The sequence below is a fragment of the Hemicordylus capensis genome, chromosome 1 (assembly GCF_027244095.1).
Source record: "Hemicordylus capensis ecotype Gifberg chromosome 1, rHemCap1.1.pri, whole genome shotgun sequence".
Taxonomy (NCBI): Eukaryota; Metazoa; Chordata; class Lepidosauria; order Squamata; family Cordylidae; genus Hemicordylus; species Hemicordylus capensis.
Window position 1 is genome coordinate 357,812,656 of NC_069657.1, and position 18,594 is coordinate 357,831,249.

The 18,594-nt window shown below is 41.4% G+C and overlaps 1 protein-coding gene across 9 annotated transcripts in view; it reads right to left on the reverse strand.

Moving 5' to 3' along the window:
• EPM2A (EPM2A glucan phosphatase, laforin) overlaps window positions 1-18,594 on the reverse strand; it is a 53,407-nt gene that overhangs the window by 21,052 nt on the left and 13,761 nt on the right. For 5 of the 9 annotated variants that reach the window (XR_008315245.1, XM_053291095.1, XM_053291135.1 and 2 more), the window contains one exon: window positions 8,437-8,611. Coding sequence is in view for 8 of the 9 variants with exons in the window: in XM_053291095.1 (XP_053147070.1) it covers window positions 8,437-8,611 (175 nt within the window). In the remaining variant the exon portion in view is untranslated. Of the gene's footprint in view, window positions 1-8,436; window positions 8,612-11,862; window positions 11,903-14,326; window positions 14,454-16,843; window positions 17,337-18,594 lie in introns of those variants that run through there. The other 4 variants (XM_053291117.1, XM_053291125.1, XM_053291129.1 and 1 more) reach the window with 4 other exon arrangements.

Below are 18,594 nucleotides of genomic sequence, written 5' to 3' on the forward strand. Positions count from 1 at the left end.
TGTTTAATTTAATGCAAGAAAATGCATTTTCTGTCAAACGACTTTACTTGTTTTTTTTAATCTGTCTGATATTTATAATCCTAGTAAAAAGTTTTTGGGAAAGAATATGGAATGAGGCATATCATCCTGATTTTCAGTCTTCAATGTTGCTTAGCCAGAAAAGAGGAAATGAAATCCATATTTCAAGCAGGTTGGCAAACTGACAGAGCTCAGTTTTTATCACGGTTCACAGAGGATTTGAACAACATTTTTAACTGTTATAGGAGTTATACATCTGGCCCCCCGAGTATCACAATAAAATCTCGCATGGCATACCATTAAAGTTGGGAATAGGAGATTTTTCAAGCAAGCTTCTTAAGTATGCTCTTTACATGCACAGCAGCAATTCAACCATTTGAGGGGTTTGTTTTCTACACAAACAAAATGTTCCTTGGGAGAATACTGCAATAATAATTCTGTAATATTTGTTTACTTTTAGAAATAAGATAAGCAAAAGAAAGGGATTGTGCATATTTTCTTTCCGAGAAACTATATTACAGACTTACCAGTTAAAATACAAAAGCTTTAGGGAAGCCATGCCCAACCTACAGTCCAAAGCCATAGTGCAGTCCCATCTGGAAGATTTTGCTGCCTGCCAGGGTTTGAATTCATGACGTGTGGCCAACTGCATATGAGATGGCTGTGTGCTCATTGGGGTTTGGGCCTTGCTCCAGTATTGTCCAAAGTGGGAAAGAGGAAGAAAGGGCATTGCAGAGGATCCTAGTATATGCCTCTTAGCTTACATACTGCTTCTGCATTGCTAAAAAGAGCTGCCAAGCATTGGGAGAAAGTGCCCAAGCTGGGAAGGGTACTTCAGAGTTCTTTCAGACCAACAGCTACAGGCAGGTAAATGTTTGTGCAAACTTCTGGGATTGTATGTTTGCTGAACCAATGTTGGTACCAAGAAACATGCCCCAGAGTCCCCTGAAACATCAGTAGTGATGCTGGGTTACACCTCTGGTTCTTGCTCGAGATTTTGACATGGAGGATTTCTGCCAAAAATGTCAGTTTTTCTTTAGACAGATAACCTTTCTTCTGCAGTTAATTGTTGAGCACAGTTAATATTGTACTGACTGTCTTGGTCACAATTAATGGGCAACTGATAAGTGCCAGGGCTTTAATGCTCCTTTAATGGCTGCAGATGTTCTTCTGCATAGGCAGTCTACACATAGGTCTCAGATTCATGCTCTGCAGATGTGGGTGTAAGGAACAGCAGTTTTAGTTTTTGGATGGATACATACTGAGAGAGAACAGAGAATTTCTAGATGAAGCAAGCTGAAACTGGGAGCACAGATGAGCGGAGGCTGCCTTACTTGCTCTTCGTGGGAGTTCTGCCACCGCCACTTTCTGCTGAAGGAGTACCCGTTCGCTTCCTCTGTGCAATGCTTGTATATTTTTAAATAAAGCAAATAGCAAAGACACCATTAATCTCCAGTGCTTGCTCTTTCTTTCTTATCCAAAACTAAATTAAACTGTACTGCCCCTAGAACATCTTAGCACTCATGGAAGTGGGAAGTATGGCACACTGAGATGGGGATTGTATTCTTGGAGGCGGGGTGAGGGGGGCTGACTTGATGTGATTGGACCTAGATAGAGCAAATAAAAAAGCAGTCTGATTTTTCAAGTCAGAACATTCCAGCAAAGAAGGTTGGGATCATAGCAATACTTTGCAGAAACATTTCAAGCGACTATGGAAGAGAGTGGAGAGCATTCATTAAAGGATGGTTGAGGAGGACTGTGGTGGATGACTAACTAAAGGGCTTAGATTGTGGAGGTCAGTAGCCAAGAACCGACTTCTGTCTATTCTAAAGCCTGCCAGCAGAGACAAGAGTGAAAAGTCAGAGGAACAGCCTCTGGAACTGGAACACTCTTAGAGAGCCAATGTCCTGGAGGAGAAAAAATGGCAGCCAGCACTGAAATGAGTGGCTTGAAAGGTGATTTGCTGCAGTTTGGAAGGGTGAGGAAAAACCTTTTATAATTTGTTTATCCCAAACCTATCCCTTTACTATTATTGTTGTTCAGAATGCCACTTTTCAAAAACAAACAACTTCTCAGAGTGGTTTACATAGCAAAAGTGAGCCTGGTGGGAAGCATCAGACCCCTACTTGTGGAATAGCCAAGGCAGTCCTCTCCAGTGGGAATAATCCAGAAGCCTGCACATTATGGAAGTGGAGCAGAGTGGGAAACCTGTCTTTCTCAGTTTGAGATCTGACCCTGCAAGAGCAATTGAGATGATTGAGAGAAAGGAGAATTACCAGCAGCTTACTTTAGTGGATCAGCAGTGATGGATCTGCAGAATATGCCGCATCAAAAAACTTAACCAAAACCTTCCTTTTTAATATAGTTTGGATAAGGAGTTAGATTGCTCTGGAAAGCAGTTTACAAACAGCAAGTGGAAGAAAGAGGAATTCTTTACAAAAATGGCTCCAAATTTGATGAGGTTTGTGCGCCGAATGGAACAAAATATCAGAGAAGCAAAGCGGGAATCTTTTTTGAAGCAAAGCAAAGGATTTCACTGAGAGACAATTTGATTGGATCTTTTCGGGAACCTTAATGGCAGTATGACAAAATGGGTCACTAAAAAGAGACTGGTATCCTCTCCTTACTAGCAGTAGGTTTCCCTAGGGTAAGATAGGGGGCGCTGTTTGAGTCCAGGGGAAGCTGGGAGTAGTGGAAAGACAGCTGGAATTTAGAGTAGAGGAGAGAGAGCTGATAGTTGGATTAACTTTAAAAGGGGGATGCAGCCTTGTAGGTGCTCCCTGGGAATCCGATACAGACCTAGGGGCTGTGATACCTGATGAAGTGTATTTGATCCCACTATACTCTACTTGATGTTTGTAAATTTTAAAAAGCGAGTTTATAGTGAGATACAGTGAGTTTCCACTGCTCACTTATCTAAATGTTGTAGCAGTAGCTACTGATCTTCTTACTACAGTAAAGTGCTAACTGTAAAATGCTACTACTATAAAGTGCATCCCCTGCTAACTGAGAAAGGGGCACCTTTTAAAAATGGTGATTCTCTTTATTGAGCAGGGGGAGAGTAACTGGCCTTATCTATCCCAGCACAGCATCCTTCCAGTGGCTGTTGCTGGTGCCATGTCATATGTTTCTTTTTTAGACTGTGAGCCCTTTGGAGACAGGGTACCATTTTATATGTTTATTTATATCTATGTAAACTACTTTGGGAACTTTTGTTTAAAAGCACTACATAAATATTCAGGCAAGTGGGGAGGCAGATAATAAGCTTACCGTGTTATCTCCACTAAACAATATTTTATGTTCCTAGGATGCCAGGGTAGACACTAGCAGCCCGATCCAATGCATGTTCCCTCAGATTTCAATGGAAGTCCAAAGTGACATGTAACTGAAGCCATAGGCTAATGAAAATGTGATGTGACCTTATGATAATGACAAAAACTTTAGGGTGACGTTACTTGTTATGACTTTGCTTTGGACTCTTTTTGTCACTCAAGTTACTTATTTGGGCCATTTAACTGATAAATGATACACTCAATATGTTTAACTTTTCTGAGTCATTAGAGTTCCAGTGCAATTTAGTCTAAAATAATGGCCAAATTTCCACTGACTTCAAAAATGACAGGATAAGCCCATTAGCATGCATTAAAAGCAACGCAAGTCTTGCTCCCCGTTTTAAATGAGCGCCTCTACCTAGACTCTCTTTAAAGCTTACAATGCAATCAATGACTTTTGCTCCATAGCTCATTATTTTTTAGCCTTGTTACTGATGCAGTTGCTATTGAACTTCTATAGAAAGGGAAGGGGAATTGGGCCCCAGAATTCAGTTCCCAAGGTAGAAATCCCAATAGATGTCATAGCTCTGTTCTTAATTAATTATTTAACCACAGGGCATCATTTTAGCTTTCTACTCAAATGGCACAGCTCACTGAATTCTGGTTAAAAGTCGGCACTTTCCCCACTGTAGTTCATGCTATAATTTAGCAATAAAAAATCACTCCAGGGTGATACTTAGCACACAGGTTATTTTTCTTTAAACAGATGAATGCATTTCTTTCTCCTTTTTTCAAATTTGGTTCAAACGAAACAACCCCCCCCGCCCCGCAAGAACACCCAGTGTTTTTCTTTCAGGAAATGTTCTGGTTGCGTAATTCAGTAGTACTTCAGCTTTATTAATGATAATTAGTAGCTTTAATAGCTTTTAGAAATTAATCTGACACTTAACTTTGTTAAAACAGGACAAAAAACCAAGGCTAAAATGGCAACTACTACAAAAATCTACTACTATAAAAATCACGCATCTATAGATATAATTCTCCTGGGTGTGCCTTTAGAACGTGCGTCCCAGCAGCCCAGCTGATTGGCTGGGCTGCGGGGGCGCCTGATTGGTCCTGGCGCACCCAGGAGAATTAACTGGCTGGGCAGATGCGAGGCAGCGGCGATGGGCCCGGCCATGCAAGGCGGCGGCTGGCGGGCCCAGCTCGGCCGCGGATGTTAAGGCGGCACTCGGCGCGCTGGTGGCCGCACTCGGCCCGCTGGCGGGGGCGGGTGCACTCGGCCCCGCTGGAGACGGGGGGGTGGAGAGAGAGAGAGGTAGCCGGCCCCAAAGAGAGCACAGATGCTCTGTGCAGGGTCGGCTTGTATAAACTACTTACTAAAGAACATAAGAACAGCCCTGCTGGATCAGGCCCAAGGCCCATCTAGTCCAGCATCCTGTTTCGCACAGTGGCCCACCAGATGCCGCTGGAAGCCACAGACAGGAGTTAAGGGCGTGCTCTCTCTCCTGCCATTACTCCCCTGCAACTGGTACTCAGAGGCACCCTGCCCTTGAGGCTGGAGGTGGCCCACAGCCCTCCAACTAGTAGCCATTGATAGACCTCTCCTCCATGAAGTCATCCAAACCCCTCTTAAAGCCATCCAGGTTGTTGGCCGTCACCACGTCCTGTGGCAGAGATAGAACATGATGCATTTTGAGCATGAGTCTTCAACAGTGTACAAATGCAACACTAAACTATGGTTTAGAACTATGATATTAATGCATGGTGGGACTTACATGCTTCCCGCTTCCCCCTCCCCTCCTGCTTCTTGTCTGAGGGGATGAGAGTGAAAGTTTTCATTTTTTACTATCTCTCTATCTATTTATTTATACACTTGTATCCTGCTCGTCCTCTGAGGAGCTCAGAGTGGTGTACATGATTATATTTAACCTCACAACAACCTTGTAAGGTAGGCTGAACTAACCACAGTAAGGTAGGTTGAACTAACCATAGTTTTCCATTATGTCCAAACTCAGGGGACTGTGGTCTGTTCTACTGTGCTTAGTGAAACAAACAGGATCAAACTATGGATTGGACATAATGAAAAAATGTAATTAGTTCAAAAACATAAGCATTCAATCTCTACCCCTTGTGTGCTAAGTAAGAGTAGGGAGTGCATGAATATGAGATTTGTTGCAATTCAATCTTATAACTTTAAACCTTGGTTTAGAGTTACATCTGAACTGGACTTCCTCCAATATAAATAATAAAGCAAACCTGAACACTATTTCCAAGGTGGCATTCTCTGTCAAACAGCATGTTTCCAAGTGCTGTACTTGAGGCACTGCATAACCACTGCATGTATTCCAGGGGTGTAGATATAATTGAGCAGATGGCTTCAAAGAACCCGGGGACCCCAGCTCCTGGGGGGCCCCCACTCCACCCCTCCCTAGTTTCTTCATTATCTCCCTCACTCCAAGGGGCCGCCAGGGAGAGGGGTGAACACAGGCCCCCTCTCCCCTAGCTACACCCCTGATGTATTCACATATGAATGGTTTGCAACCATAGGAACATAGGAAACTGCCATATACTGAGTCAGACCATTGGTCTATCTAGCTCAGTATTGTCTTCACAGACTGGCAGCAGCTTCTCCAAGGTTGCAGGTAGGAATCTCTCTCAGGTTCAATAAAAAAAATCTTGTCCTATTAAAAATAAATAAATAAAATATTGTCCTATCTTGGAGAAGCCAAGAACTTGAAACCTTCTGCTCTTCCCAGAGTGGCTTCATCCCCTGAGGGGAATATCTTACAGTGCTTACACATCAAGTCTCCCATTCAGATGCAACCAGGGCAGACCCTGCTTAGCTATGGGGACAAGTCATGCTTGCTACCACAAGACCAGCTCTCCTCTCAACCAGATTTGCAAATGTATAATGTTGTTATGAAAGCAACAGTCACTTTAGGGATGCCATCAATTCTTGAGAACTAAGCCCACTGTGCTTTGAGTGCAACTGGGCTATGATAGACCAGACAAAAGCAGAATCTGTTCTGCAAGCCACCATCTACTAAAACACTGTTATTTAAAGTTGATGAAGTATCTTGTACTTGAAACACAAAAGCCCTGATCTAGCAAAGTAGATCCAGATGCAGAAATAGGCTTCTGTGTGCATAACTGATGTGGCTTATTTGTTATTCTGCATGAGTGGAGCTAGATCTAGCCACGCAAGGGCAATAGGGTTCGGCAGGGAGTAGGAGTAGGAAGGGACATGAACAGCTTTTTATAGCCATTTTAAAACAGAAAGTCACATTTTATTACATCCTAATTTGAGTCTTCTGCCTTACCTAGGCTGGCTCCTTCCTGATTGGTCCCCATAGACAAGATGACAAATCTGTCTTTTTTGTTTTCTTATAGCATGCACAAATATGCATATGCCTGGTGGTTTCCTTTCACAAATGAGAATTGTTTTATAAAAGAAGTGGTTTACTATTCCCCCAGTTCTGCTGTATAATTTGTCTAGGCATCAGTGGCCACTCAACCAAATTTCGCAAAAGGAGAGGAATATTTGAAGAGCAAAACTTGGCATCTGGTGCTCTCATAGAGCTATCCAAATGGCTCCATGCTGGCTAGCCTCAGAAACGTAAGGGTCATCAGGAAGCAACTTGCACCTGCTGTACGACAGCTCTCTGGCTCTCTTTACAAGAACCAAAGTTTGCTTATCTCCAAGTGTCAGGCACCTGGCAGTGCACCCGTCCTCCAATCTTATCCTTAATGTTGCCCAGCTTTATGACCCTGACTCTGGCTTCTCTCTCTGCTGCCAGCTTCTCACTTGGCTCATCCCTGCCTGACAATGAATTCCTTATCAGAGCTCTTTGTTTTTCATGTCTATTATTTTCATAGTTCAACACCTGGCACCGGCTATTAAAGCTTTTAGTCAAGATGCTGAAACTGGAAATCAGCTAGTGATCTGCAGATGTTGTAGAAGGTTGCTCAGAATCTTGTTTGCTACACAATAACCTTTTTAGTTCTGGATGAGAGAAAAGGATAATCATTTGATACTTCAAATAAGCAGACCACAATCAATGTTAACAATAAGCATACCATTTCACAACCATATTGTCATTTGACAGGGTGTGAGAGGTTTCTAAAATCATGTATATAAGTTGATAGGCATTTTTCCATATGCATCGATTCCAGTCAATGAACTTTACAGTGGTATTAGAAAATCAGATAATTTATTTAAGTGCTTATACAAGCACATAAAAGCTGTCTTTTTGTCATCCAGGGCAACTAGAAATGTGACTCAGAAGAACAAATATGCCAGTATTCATTGGACAAGATGTAAATACCTAAAGGTCATTCGCAGAACCGAAAACTGGGTTTTACCCGGGTTTGGGAGCTGTGTGTGGTCCCAATTTTTGGTTGTGTGGAAGCAAGGTGGGAGGAAAAGTGATTGTGTGGAAGCCGACTTTGCTTCCACACAATCACTTCTACCCAGGTTTTCCTCCTACTTTGCTTCCACACAACCGAGTACTGGGAGCACACACCGCTCCCAAACCTGGGTAAAACAGTTTTCAGTTGTGTGAATGATCTCCTAGTCATCATACTTGCAGACAAAATTTGTAAAAATGTAACTGAGACATGTGCTGGAAGTATGTCTAGCATGACGAAGCTATGCCATCAGCAACTTACAATAGTAAATGCCTTATTTTCCCAGTAGGTGTAAGAGTTTAAGGCTGCTATCTTAAGCACACTTAAGCCACCTAATGATGTAGCGGGGAAGTAACCTGCCTAGGGAGCAAGAGGTTGATGGTTCGAATCCCCGCTGGTATGTTTCCCAGGCTATGGGAAACACCTATATCGGGCAGCATCGATATAGGAAGATGCTGAAAGGCACCATCTCATACTGCATGGGAGGTGGCAATGGTAAACCTCTCCTGTATTCGACCAAAGAAAACCATGTGGTCGCCAGGAGACAACATCAACTTGATGGCACAACTTTACCTTTACCTAAGCACACTTACTAGGGAGTAAGTCCTATTGAACTCCGTGGGACTTATTTTCTTAGTAAACACATTTTCAGTCATGTTGTTTCCACTGAAATCCAGTTCCCTGTTCTCTTTTCCATAGCAACTTGTATAATTAATTCTTCTTTGTTTGTTTTTACCTGGAATAGTGAATAGCTTGATGTCCAGCAATATTAAAATAGAAGTCAGTTGTATGTTTCATCTCATCGGTATGCCCAGAAACTTCAATCCAGTGCCCTATTGGGAGGCAGTAAACTCCATCAACCAGATTGCTTGGGTTGTAAACACTGCATCGATCATGGTGAGGTCCATTGCCTGAAACAAGAGTAAGACACACGAATTGCAAGTCAATGTAGTTCAAGTATATAAAAACAAAGAACTTGGAATGTATAGAATTTTCACACAGAAGGCAGAGTGGCTATACATTCTCAGAAAGTCACAGCAAAAAACAAAGGGTTCACTGGAGGATGGAAAAAGAGCAGTGTGAATAAAACCAAATTTAAACATCAATTATAAGTGAAAACCTAAAGAAGAAGAGAACTCATGGAGGATCATATGTGCCTGCTATGTCACTGTCCAAGAGAGCCAGGTCTGCTTAAGCCTGTAAGTAAGGGTAACTAAATCTATGTCTGATTTTGGCTTACAGGGATAAATATTTTTAAGCTGCAAATTAAAAGCTCTTTTCTTTAATTGTCACTAGATTTCCTTTATTTGCAAACTAACAACTCTATTCAGGGTACCTTATTACCTGTGGAAGGCACCACTTTGCCACTGCATCCTAAAGATGCTTTATCACTTTGCAATGCTTTCTTCACCATTCCGATTGTCAATCCATCACCCTAGGAAGCAGATGAGGTGAGAACTTCTGAGCAGACAACCACGCTATGCTCTAAGTGAAGTGACCGAGACACCAGCAACCACTTTGCACTAATTCTACACCAGAAATTTCAACACTACAGCATGGGCATCATTTATCAGTGGATTCCTTATTTCAGGCATGAAGGGTGCCATCTACTGCATGAAAAGTGGCATGTGCCATCTTTCGGTACAGTTTACTTTTGAAATTCATTGATTGGATCTGTAAACCTTAACAGTGGTTTTAGAAAACTAAATAAAGCTTTTACAGCATTCAAATATGCTGTCAATCAAAGAGCAGGTTAATTCTACTTGAGAATCAGAAAAAGAAAGATGTTCTGTGGTGGAAGAGAGTAGTTCTCCCAGCAAGGTGGTTAAATGTAAGAAAGTGGAGGTAATATCAAAGATGTAACATATACCTGCATACAGGAGTAAATCCCACTAACCCAAAGGTTACTTACGCATGAGATCATGGTCTAGAATTAAGCATACATTATACTGAAGCCTTTAAGAAGCCTTCATTGGAGTGGATTTTCTCATGTTCCCTCCAGCTCTCCCAGCATAGGTCATCACAAGGGTGACCAACTCTGTCCCCAAACCAGCCTAAAACCAGTAATAAAGAGTTCCACTATCACAATCATGGAAGAAGGCCATTTAAACAAGTTGAAGACAATTGGGGTTAAGAGTGTGAGCTATGGTAAAGGTAACGTATGTGGTCGAGTCACTGTCGACTCCTGGCGACCACAGAGCCCTGTGGTTGACTTTGGTAGAATACAGGAGGGGTTTACCATTTCCTCCTCCTGCGCAGTATGAGATGATGCCTTTCAGCATCTTCCTATATCGATGCCGCCCAATATAGGTGTTTCCCATAGTCTGGGAAACATACCAGCGGGGATTCAAACCAGCAACCTCTGGTTTGCTATACAACAACGTAAAACAAATGAAAACAAAAATGAAAACCTTAAAACAATTTAAAACCATGTCTAGTTAAAAAGCTTGGGTGAAAAATGTGTCTTTAGAGACTTTTAAAGAAGAGATGGGGAGGCTCTTATTGCAGCAGGGAGCACAATCCAGAGTTTTGGGGGTGGCAACAGAGATGGCCTGTCCCTGTGTAGCCACCAGATGAGCTGGTGGCAACTACAGACGAACCTCTCCAGATGATCTCAATGGATGATGGGGCTCATAGTGAAGAAGATATTCTCTTAAATACATTACAAGTGGGACCCATAGCAAAATGTTTCAGTGTATCCTCAGCCCCTAAGCAGAGTGCCCCTGGATAGAGCTCTAATAGATAGCCTGTAACCTGGTAGTGCTGCTTAGGACTCACGAGGGACAGGAGTTTCAGGAGGGGATGGGCAGCAGAGATACTTTTTTTCTTTCCCAGTCTCTTAAAGTGTTGGTAGTGGTTGTATAGAGTGAGAAAGGGGGAAGTTGCCCTTTGCCCCTGCTTTCCTTCGTCCTGAATCATTTCTGTATAGGACAGGGATGCAGATTTCCTAACTGTATGACATATAGCCTTGGAAACCTAAGCCACTCCTCCAGGATACTTACTACAAGCTATTAAAGGCATGAGCAAGGCAGTTTGCTTCCTCGCTCTCCTTGGGTGGCAGCAGCATATCTACCCCAAATAAATAGTAGAACAAAGACCTGCATCTTTGAGATGAGTTATAATATTTTCTTATCTCTATGCCCTCAACATTCCATGGTTACAGAGCTTACACAGATCCTGGAAGGAAAGCTATATGGGAAAAGGGAGCTGTGACATTACTAATCTCCATGTCTATGCCTATTTGGAAGTAATTCCCGAGGTGCTCCTCATTAGGTGACTGAGGGTGTAGTCTTATGCACACTTGCCAGGGAGCAAGCCCCTTGGATACAATGGTATTTACTTCTGAGTAAGCATCCTTAGGATTGCACTGCACAATGATCAATAGCCTTTCTAGCTACATATGGGATGCTAACAGATTTTTGTGCCAGCTTTGAAAACCAGATTTCTACCATTGCCATCTAGAATCAAAATCACGTAGAATTATTTGGATATACAAATGCTCTGTGTCGCAACTGAGCACATGATTCTCATCTACCAAACATAAAGGGGGACATCAAATGTGTACTATTTGGAAATAAATGTATCTACACAAACAATCACAAGGGGAGTCAAAAATACCAATGAATACTTATCAATCTATTTCACAGTTTCACTCAAGCAGCGGTTAAGACGATCATGTATCCTTGATTATGAAGGTTGTTGATGTGTGCATATGTGTTGAGAAAAGAACTATGATAAACTACTCAATTTTCATTTTCAAGCAGTTTTACCGCCACTTTGAAAAATGCTTGCAATACAGTTTCAGAAATCTTGCCTGTTTAAATCATTAGCATTTTTCAGTTTCCACATATTTTACCTTTCTTACAGCCAGACTTTAAAGAATAAAATTAATCAAAACTTCCATCCACCCACCCTTGCGCTTTTTGAATAATAAAGCAAATAAGCACAAAAATCACCTTGGAGTAGGCTATGGCCAACGAACACATTTGTAAAGCTCAGATCAATTGACAAATATATTTTTCTCTAATCTTGATAGGTTTAGCTTTTCCATTTGAACAGATGTAGGTTTTAAAAGGGCTGTTTTTTAGAAAGCAATCTCATAACATGAAATAAAACACAACCTTGCACAACACCATTGCAATATTTAATGAGTTTCACTTACAATCAACACATTGTTCTGATTCTCCACACAGGGCTGTCATCTAAGAAGAAAGGTATGTTGTGGTATAAGCTGATACTAGTTAATGCATGGTATATAATTAATCTCTAAAGATAAGAGCTTTTTAACTCATCACTGACAGAAATTAGAAAGCAAAATACTGGTTATTCTTGAAAGGATAAAAGTATGTGTTTTATTTTGTGTTGAGTTCTGAACTTAAGAGTCATTTTTATTTTATACCACTGTTGTTCAAAAAGCTCTTCCATGCAATTTACTTGCACACCAACAAGCTCAAGAACAAAGCAATCAGAAAAGTCTGCCTTACAAATAAATCTTTGTGAACAGTATTCCTTACAAAGCCTGCAGGACTACCCATATGGCTGCTGGCATGATGTGTAGGAAAGATGATCAAACTGGCATATCAAAAAAGCCACTGGCTTTATTGCAAAGCAGATTAAAACAAAAATCTTTGAGCGGTGTGCAGCTCATGTGGGAGAGAGGAACAAACAAAAAGATAAAAAGTGGGTAAGACATGATCAGAAGAGAAAAGTAATCCAAAGTAACCAAAGATCAATGATGGGAGGAAAAACATAAGCTCCAGCATCAGTAAGAGAACCGGGGTGGGTGGGGATGGAATCAAAGGAGCTGGTCCCAAGAGTACAGCACAACTGTACAGAATCCTTTGCACAGAAATCTGGACTGCAAGCTGGTCAATAGTCCAAGTGGTTCACAGGCTCCTGAAGGATTTTGCTGAAATTCTTATTCATTTATTTATTTATTTTTAAATTGACTCCTAGCCCTCATGATTGCAGGGAAATGTTTAGCAGTGTTTCTCAAAGATTCACAACAGAGCCAGCTCAGGCCGGGTGGTGGTGGGCACCAGAATGCATTATCTTTCCATACAGGCCAATAATCTCTCTACTATTCCAACTACAACCCTTTCATAACACACGTTGCCAAAATTTGCCGGGATCTGACTGCCAGCAAGAACTAATCAGGCCTGACACAACTCATACCAGCTACTCAGATCTATAGCTTGTACTGTTATAGCCGATCCCTCTAGTTTTAATCTTAATTTAATTTTAATTTACTGTATAGCCTTTCATAGATGTTTTATAGTAACCTTAACATTTTTTAGCATTCTTATTATAGTAATTTTAACTAAATTCCAATCACATCTCCAACCCCTGCTAACTAAGCAAAGAGGCACCTTTTAAAAGTGGTGATTCTCTTTATTTATCAGGGGGAGAGCAAGTGGCCCTATCCAACCTCAGCACAGCATCCCTCCAGTGGCTGTTGCTGGTGTCTATCTTACGTTTCTTTTTTAGATTGTGAGCCCTTTGGGGACAGGGAGCCATCTTTATGTATTTATTTATATCCATGTAAACCGATTTGGGAACTTTTGTTGTAAAGCTGTATATATTTTTTGTCGCCATCATATTTTTAACCTTATAGTTTTATGCAGACTGCTTTTAATGCTATAGCTGTTAATTCTTCAGTCTCTATGTTTTTATCTTATGCTGGTCAAAGACTGAAATAAATATATTGAATTGAATTGAATTGAATTATCTTTCACATGTATTATCCTTGTAATCCAGCAGAGGGGAATCTGTGAGCACAAACGAGTTTCTTATTGTGATACCTTGTCTGGGATTGAAATTGCATGTGCATACTGGTGCTGTCAGCACTATTCCCGTGAGCTCTCTCTTTAAGAGAGTCCCAAAAGCTTACTTGTTTGGCTTGGACTTCCAAGGTTTTTAAATTGCTTTTAAGTATTTTAATTGGTTTTACATGGTTTTGAATTGTTTTAAAATTGTTTTAAGCAGTGTGTTTTAAATGGTGTTTGTTTTCATGTCTTTTAAAACTTGTTGTGCACTGCCCAGAGCCTTTGGATGGGGCAGTTTATAAATGTAATTAATAAGTAAATAAATAAATAATCCAGAAGATGGAGTTCTTCAGTGGACACCTAAGGATGTGTACAGGTTTAGCTACTAGACGGAGATTCCATGTGCCATGCCAATCAAGTAACTATCCTCACTGTGAACTTTGACAGTGTCAACGGTCTATTTTGGGGTGGGTATGGGTGTGTGTGTGTGTGTGTGTCTGAATTCAGGCCCCCTTCTCTCCAAAAGAGGAGAAGATAGCATCAGCCTCCTTATTGGATCAGGGCTGTAATATTAAAATCAGTCTCATGTTTAAAAAGCAAAACATTTTGAGCCATCTCCTGTCAGTGGAAGAGAAAGAGATGAGAAAGGCTTGATTAATTTACCAAAATAAAATGCCCATAAAAGCAGTCAGAGACATATGCAGAAAAAAATGCTGCTTGAGGGTGCATTGGGCCAACACATTTCTTCCATGTGACAGCTTCTGTAATCACTGTAAAATGGAATTCACATGATAATAGACAATCTTGGAGCTTTAGAAGCCTCCTAATGCACTTTTCAGGTAAGTGCCTTAGTTTTTTTACCTTTATAATATAAAGATTAGACGTCCTTGTCCTTATGGCTACTTTGAAGTTGCAAGTGGTCTTGGATGTTGTGCCTCCATTTCTGATTCAGGATTGCTTGGAACACATTCTATCAAAATGCTAGGATCTGAATGGATTACCTGAATTATTTCACACATAATTCAAGGTTCTACATATATAAAAGTATAAAGGACTTTGGTTTTGCAGACTATCTACCTGCCACCAGTATGCCAAATCTATAAGAAGATTTGCCTCTAGAGACTTTACAAAATGATGCTACAGGAAATTGAAGTGTGGAACTTTACTTAACACTATGTAACTCTTATTCCGACGACTACTACTACGACTGATCTCCAAAATGACTGATGCTTTTGGTTTCAATTCTCTAATGATGTTCCTCACAGCTATGTCCCATTCAAGGAGAAGGTGGCTAACTGCCTTCTGTCAAGAAGATAAACTGCCGTAAAAGGAAAGATGGACTGCTGTGCACATCTAGACACCCATTCATCACTCACATTTATTTGCATAAATCCTGAAGAGAGTAAGAATTTACAATATTCCAAAACTATAATAGAAAATTACTTGAATTTTCAAAAGCTTCACTAGTGTAACTCAGCAAAATTTCAAAAACAAGAAACATAAACACATTTTATTTATGTGTTTAACATATTTGTACATCACCCAAAACTAATGTACATTATTGACAACCTTTTGTTACCAGGAAGCCATGTTTCGTGGTAGCACAAGGAGCACTCCTCTAGATACATATTCACAGCACAGGATTATGGGGTCGGGACTATGGGGTCATAATCCCCATGAACCTTTCACCTCATGCTTTGGCAAAAACCAGTCATTAAGCATGAGCAGAGGTTGGCAGCCTGCCTTCAGGTTAAGGTGGCAACAAACTGAAACAGGAGCATCTACCCCTCTCCTAATGGAGGCAGGCAAGCCTTGCTGAACAGACGGCTCAAAACAAATTGCTCTGGGAGGAGATCCTCCCGCTTAGAGATAACTTTGGAATGTTTCTCAGAAGGAACACTGAAATGGCTACTTCTCACCCCATTAAAATCCATGAATTGGCTCAGAAGAGACCCTAAGTCAACAATAGGTGTGTATCTTTGCACCTGGAGACATTGCAGTCTCTGAGATAGTAAACAAACATAGTCCATTCACCTCACACAACCACATTTGCAAGGCTTGATCTTGCCTTTTGTCCAGAAGGGCCCACCTAAAATGATTAAGTCTACCTAGCAATGAACTCCATTGTTTTGCATGAAACTCCCTAACCTACAGGGAGGGAAAAGCCCACCGATTAAATTAATAGTTGCCTCAGGACACGTTTTTGGATATAAATACCCCAGCCGAGCCACAATGGCCTCAGATTCTGCTTGGACTCTGGTGGGACTCTAAGTTCCACCAGCCTATAGATTTTCTCAAGTGAGCTATGGCTGCTGCCCTCTCGCTATTCATTCCCACTTCTACCCTACGCTTTACCCCAGAGGCACATTTGCCCGGCCATCATGCCACCGATGCACCCAGGAAGGACAGGTAAACTGACACCTCACCTCTCCCTAAGCTCCCTTGCTCGCCTCCCTTTCTCCAGCTTTCCCCACTCTCCGGGCATTTTTGACTGCAAGGAGGCTCTGATTCAGGACTTTAGCCAAATAATCGCAAGCCTCTAACCAAGACTCTCACTTAGAACATTAGCCAAATTATTGAATTGCCTAACCAAACTCTCTTTGCCTTCTGTAACCCCAATTTTTACCCTTAACAAAGCTTTAAAACTGCACCTACGTCTCCTCATCCTTTCCAACACACCAAGACTGCTAAATTGATACTGTGTCAGAACTGCTCCCCGAATCCAAGCTAATTTCCCCACTTTAGCCAAAAGCATAGCTGGGGTGCCTTAGCCAATTGCTCCAGGGCAGCTCTGGTAACCATTTATAAATGTAACATGACTGACATGAGAAAAAAATTATAAACATTTATAAACATGATGTGACTGTTGGAAAACGACTGATGGAAAATTACTCACAGTGGTCCCACTGTAATTAAAAAGACAAGACAACCCAACTATCTTGCAATTTTCCTCATGTCAGTCAGCATTATTCTGTTTCCTTTGTTGCTGTTTATATAAGTTTGTTTCTTCTTCTTGAAAATGTGCTGCATCACACTAGTGACAGATTGATGGCTCTTTCTCAACACAACACTAGTGAGGTGTTTTGTTTTTTTTAAATCCAAGTATTGTTGGCTTTGCTCCTCCACTTTCCTTTCCTTTGACCAGTTTCCACCAGCATTTTCTCTTATGCTCCCTCGCCCCTTGTTCTCTCCAATCTGTCCCCTTCCACTGCTTCTCCATATTTCCTACTTCATATACGTTCTGTTATAGCTTCCCTTCCTCTGTTTCTTCCTCATCCCCTTCCAGGTCACCTTTTCTTCCACATGCCCTTCTCTAGATTACCTTTTACCTCCACCCCTATTTCCTTTGCTGCCCTTACTTCCTTTCTTCTTGCTTACCTTGGATCCCTGTCCCTTTCACATTTGTCCAACTTATTTGTGAAGTCGTGCCGTCAAGTTGGTGTCAACTCCTAGCGCCCACAGAGCCATGTGGTTGTCTCTGGTAGAATACAGAAGGAGTTTACCACTGCCATCTCCTGCGCAGTATGAGATGATGCCTTTCAGCATCTTCCTATATCACGGCTGCCTGATATAGGTGTTTCCCATATTCTGGGAAACATAGCAGCGGGGATTTGAACTTCTTGCTCCCTAGGCAAGTTATTTCCCCACTGCACCACTGCAGTCCACCTCAATTACCACATTCCCATACCCATTCCCTTGGGAATAATCATGCAAATAGGTGTGGTCAGAGAGAGGGGATTAGTCCACTGGCTGTTCAAGTCACAAAAGCATTCTAGCCAACCAACTTGGTCAATTTTCTAGTGGTCCCTCACTGCAGTACCAATAAGAAAAGAACATTCAGAAGAAAGGGATAACGGGGCACTTTCTTTAGGTAAAAGATTGAAGGTTCTTCAGACATATCCTATTCCTTCCCCTTCTCTCAGCTTCTCAGCAGTACCACTACTGCCTTGACAAACAATTAGGTTCAGGAGGAGAAAGAAGACAGACAAACTTGGAGCATTATATAGACATAAGAATATAGCCCTGTTGTCTTAACAGATATTTTATAAATATGAACTTTTTAGAGAGATTCAGATTAATCACTTTCTGCTTTCTGTGGACTTACATTACAATGAAAAGGGGAGGCGATAAAATACTCTTTGAGGACTAATTTTTACTATACTTTGACTCAAGGTGTCATTTTTAGCTATTATCATAATTAGGCTCCTACCACTGCCCATGAAATGTTCCAAGTTTTTTAACCTTTTGATATTAGACTCTTATGAAAGTATCCCTGCTGTCCGAACTGTTTGAAAGAAATTCAATCTTCAGTGACTTGGAATGGTGTCTGCTTCAATCCAAGCATGACTGAATTGTTATTGATTGTTACAGTACAGAACTATGAATGTGCTGAACTTCCCTCATCTAAATATAGATGGCTTAGACCCTCCTGGCAGCGGGCCTAGTTGATTTCTGGCTAGGATGCTTTCTCTCACACCACCACCACCCCTTTCCAAAGCCTGAAGACATCAAATTGGTAAAAATTTAAGATTTTTGTTAAGCACACTAAAAAATGATATGACTCGTTGTTTCTATCTGTTAGAGATTTTCTTAATCATGATTAAAGAAAGGTATATTTAATAATAAGACTTTATAAATTTGTGACATTTCAGTTGCTTTAACAGTATTTTTACCATAAATACAGACAACAATATAGAGGTCTTTTATACTGGTTAAACAAGTGAAACATAAAAAGGTAGTTCACATGACTGAAAACGTTGCGGGTGGGGAGGGTTGGCAGGAAGGAAGGCTCCTACCTCTCACCCTGCACATGATCAAAGTTGCTTAGAAAACTCTACCGCTCGCATGACACACGAGCCGAACCGAACCGCAGTGAGAGGCAGAGCTGGGAGCTTGGTGCATCGGTGGATTTCCCTACTGCCGGGTGCTTTTGCCATCAAGCTTTATGAACGCTTGGGTTGCAGGGAGCCCAAGCATTCACACGATGGGAGAGTGGGGCAGAAGGGTACACTTGTGCCCTTCTACCCCACTATTAGCCTGGGTAAAAAGTCTGGGCTACCCGGTTGTGGAGCTCTGGGAACAGGGCCAATCTCAGCGCATATCACAGCTGGTTCTACTGCTGCCCTACC